Source organism: Urtica dioica, chromosome 6 (genome assembly GCF_054948205.1).
Source record: "Urtica dioica subsp. dioica isolate 48M chromosome 6, U.dioica_male_clone48M_v1_H2, whole genome shotgun sequence".
Lineage (NCBI taxonomy): Eukaryota > Viridiplantae > Streptophyta > Magnoliopsida > Rosales > Urticaceae > Urtica > Urtica dioica.
The window spans coordinates 32787791-32791974 of NC_142761.1; the positions used below are offsets into that span (position 1 = coordinate 32787791).

Consider the following 4184-nt stretch of genomic DNA (forward strand, 5'->3'; position numbering starts at 1 on the left):
AAGAGCGAGAGCCACCTCTGCGACCGAGTCTTCTCTGATCTCTCATTCATGGACGTCTGTCGCAGCTCCGTAAATCAGCATCTCGACTTCGCCACTCGTTCCAAGTTCAACCTTGACTTCGCCTCTCTTCCCAAGCTCGACCTCGGCTTCGCCACTCGTCCCAATCTCGACCTCGACTTTGCCTCTCGTTCCAAGTTCAACCTCGACTTCGCCACTCAGTCTTGGACCTCGACCTCGACTTGGATCTTGACCTCGACCTCAGTCTTGTTTGGAAAAGTGACTACGAGGTAAAATTTCCATATATATATAGCGCCCCACTTTCGATAGTTAGGTGGAGAACCAAAACAATGCCTATCCGAAGTGGTGCACCTTTGATAACAAAGTATCCAGTGTTAAGCCTATTTGTCAAGTGAAGAATTCCGAGTCTCATCATCACCACGTCTCAGCTTTGCACCGAGTCATCTCCACTCTGAGTCACATCCTCACCGAACATATCAATTGGTGACCTCTCACTCAGCGAGCCCTCACTCGGCGAGCTATCACTAGCTTTGCACCGAGTCATCTCCTATCTGAGTCACATCCTCACCAAACATATCAATTGGTGACCTCTCACTCAGTGAGCCCTCACTCGGCGAGCTATCACTAGGTGACCTCTCACTCGAAGAAATTCACAAAGCTTAAATTGATGTACTTTGGATAGTCAGGGGGAGAAATGAATCAATGACTATCCAAAGTGGGAAATGGCACACACTAAGCACACATCATTGAGCTCATCGCAAAGAACTCTCCTCTTCGAGTTCATTGCAGACATTGAGTTCTCATCAACGTGTTTGCCTCACGAGCGAGCTTCTCATAGAGCGAGCGAGCTTCTCACAATGAGCTCACCACCGCGACCTCGTCACAATGAGCTCATCACCGCGACCTCGTCACAACGAGCTCACCACCTCGACCTCTCCACAACGAGCTCGCCACCTCGACCTCTCCACAACGAGTTCACCATCTCAAGCTCTCCACAGCGAGCTCTCATCATAAAGCCGAGCTCTCCGCACCTCGCACTCATCACCAAGTCTTCTCGTCACCGAATCATCTCATCACCAAATCAACTCTTAATCGAGCCTTACTCCGGTGACCTCTTCCCTTCGATGACATATCCACTTGGTGTCATTTCGGCAAGGACATTATTCCCCACTACATCGAGCTCGCCACTAAGAAGTCTTCACTCTCAAGAGATTATTTCTTCTCCACTTCTGATAGTCAGGGGGAGAACAGAATAACTATCAGAAGTGAACGACACATTCGGGGTCTCACCAAATGAGCTCTTCACTTCATCACCAAGCTCGTTGGATAAGAGCTCATCACTCAGTCAGACAAAGTTCTCACTCAGACGCCGAGCTCATGATTCAAAGCTACCATCTATGTCAAAGCTGGAAGGATCTCTACGCTGCTCGGACAAGTCAAGCTCCAACACCACTCCACACAACAACATGAACCAGCTCCAAGACTCAACTTCTGTTCCGGACGCCTGTTAACATAGACCAGGTATACTTGGAAGTAAATAAGCTCCAAGACGCAACTCTAGGAACGAAGACCTGCAAAAGAGACAGGCATGCTTGGAGGAAAATCAGTTGTAGTCATGTGGAAGAAAATCGGAAGCTTGTATCACCGAGCAAGCATAATCCAACTCGGACTCGTCAGAGCTCTTCTCACAACAAGCTCTCAACACAAGTTGTAGCCCAACTCGCCGAAGTTTTCAGCTGTCAAGATGGAGTCGAAGTCCTCGAAGCTCGCATGTCAACAGAGAAACCTCGTAACGTCCGAGCTCATCCTCAGACTCATCCGCACTCACCTCACATTGAGACCAAGCACGAGAAAGCTCAACTCAATGACTATCCTATTGATGAGCCTCTTCGAACTGTGCAATCCAAGCTCGATTTCTTCATCATACCAAATCAAGCTTGAGGGGGAGTGTAGAAAATCAGTTCGTCAGATCGTCTCACCATCATCACGTCAGCTCGTCCACCATCCTCACGTAAGCTCGCCGACATTCTCACCAAAGCCCTTCCTCGAGCAACCTTCTCCGAGCTATGTAGCAAGCTTGACCTCCTCAACATATACAGTCAAGCTTGAGGGGGAGTGTTGAAATCAGCTCGTCAGTTCGCCCTCCCGTGTTACTTCGTCAGCTCGTCAGTTCGCCCTCCCGTGTCACTTCGTCAGCTCGCCTAAGCTTCATCTCGTCACCTCGTCCTTCCTCCTGACAAGCATGCCTCGGAAGTCCTCACTCCTTGGAACTCATATCACATGGGAAAATGTGTTACATTTATTTGTCATCTATTTTCTATGCCTTATTTTCTGTGTAACATTTATTATTTTCTATTTCCTAGAAGTAGTTATTACGTACATTTATTATACTGATCATGTATCAAGTCTAGTCTAATGAATCCACCATATCTATAAATAGGTGATACAATTTCATATCAATAACAAGAAGAATATTTCTCAGATTCGACTCTCTCTCTCTCTCTAAATTTCAAAAATATTTTATTAAAATTATTACAGACTTTCACAAATATGTCCCAGCATGAAAACATTACAGCTTATATAGCACACATAAAACAACAACGAGGATGCGACAGGCCAAGACACAAAAACCACACTGTAATTAAAAGCAAAAGAAAAAGCGACATTTATAACCAGTACAGTGCGCGAGCCCTTATTGCAGATATTTATAATATGCATAAACAAGACATCAATATAATATAGCTCGCCAGACCATATATACGTATAAGTGGGGATCGAAATCTCATTCCTTGTCATTAAGAAGTTGAATATCGAGATCTTTTGAAAGTTCACTCAGGAATGGAACGAAGCTGTGTGGGTCCTCTATATCGCCGCGATGCTTTTCGTACGCCATGGTCCAGTGAACCACACTTCCCTGACCGTCGGATTTGGTTGTCACTCGCACAGTGATTGTAAGGTTCTTGTAGTTCTCCGTGAGGTCTCCTTCTATCACTTTTAAAGTGATAGAGTTTTTCTCATGGTCGATAGCTTCGACTATCTCCGTTGTTCTTTTAGGTTTCCCGTCTGGGTATTAGTACAGTCAGAATTAGTTAATCAAGGGAGTAATAGGCATGCAAACAACTGTTTGTAAGATGAACATGATCATAGAAGTAGGTTTGTAGAGACGAAAAAAAAGTTTAGGATGGTTGATTTGGAAATTTTTAGAATAAAAGAAATATACAAAAAATAAAACTAGTGAAAATGCAATAGTTTTGTACAATTTTTGTTGAAGAAAATTGAGGGAGGGACAATAGGCCCTTAAAATGAGTAAAACTCTCGTTTTATTATTAGATTACAAACCATGAACATAGTTCCAGACGATATGGGATCCTACAGTTCCCCACTCCCCTTTTAATAACTCAACTCCGTGAACTTTGTCAGTGGCATTGGCAACATGGTGGGGTTTCTTGGCGAACAAGTTGTGGAATGCCTCCGCCGTTGCTTTGATTTCAACATTAAATTCAAGCTTCCCACACAGATCCGACGACATTTCCCTATTTCAATATAATTATATTTCAAGCTAAACAATTGTGACGAATAACTTGTCTGGACCTTACCCTTTTATAGGTGGAGAGAATATATATATATATATATATATATATATATATATATATATATATATATATATATATATTTAAATAATATCAATGGGGTGGAAAATATAGCATTATTGTTTTTGTTCTTTCCAGTTTTTTTACAGCTTCATTTAGTACGATGGAAAAAGTCTAAGAGATAAAAGCAACGTATTAAAGAAAGGTTTGAAAATGTGAAGGATTCTTAGAATTAATATCTATTTATTTTTGGAATATCTCCGAGTGTATCAAAATCTAACATCCTGAAGCCGCAACCTGGTCATTCTGCTGTTGTGTGATTTGCTCACTCACTACTGTATAATCAGTTACTCTCCACATCCTGGTCTATATTTCTATCTTTTGTAGTTTTAATTATTTTAATAAGATAAAAAGATCTTATGTAAATATTTAATTTTGTCAAATACTCAAGGAACACGTTGTTAAGAAGATAAAACAAATATGTGGGACCTTATGGTTAATGTCTAGAAGAAAAAACAAATATTTTTAAAAGAAAAATAGATATATATCGTTTAGTATGCATTTTTTAAAGAAAGT

At 41.8% G+C, this 4184-nt stretch overlaps 1 protein-coding gene across 1 annotated transcript; it reads right to left on the bottom strand.

Annotated features, from left to right (window-relative positions):
* Positions 1-2492: 2492 nt before the first annotated feature.
* Positions 2493-3631, bottom strand: LOC149393705 (MLP-like protein 31). The gene is made up of 2 exons (XM_089617374.1): positions 3358-3631; positions 2493-3081 (listed from the first exon to the last, which is right to left on the bottom strand). Exons 1-2 carry the CDS (start codon positions 3545-3547, stop codon positions 2801-2803), a joined length of 471 nt encoding a protein of 156 aa, XP_089473500.1. The 5' UTR covers positions 3548-3631; the 3' UTR covers positions 2493-2800.
* Between the last annotated feature and the right edge of the window lie 553 nt (positions 3632-4184).

Coding starts and splice junctions, on each gene's coding strand:
- LOC149393705 (XM_089617374.1), bottom strand. CDS start 3,547: ATGTCGTCGGATCTGTGTGGGAAGCTTGAATTTAATGTTGAAATCAAA. Junction 3,082..3,357: donor CGTCTGGAACTATGTTCATG/GTTTGTAATCTA, acceptor ACTAATACCCAG/ACGGGAAACCTAAAAGAACA.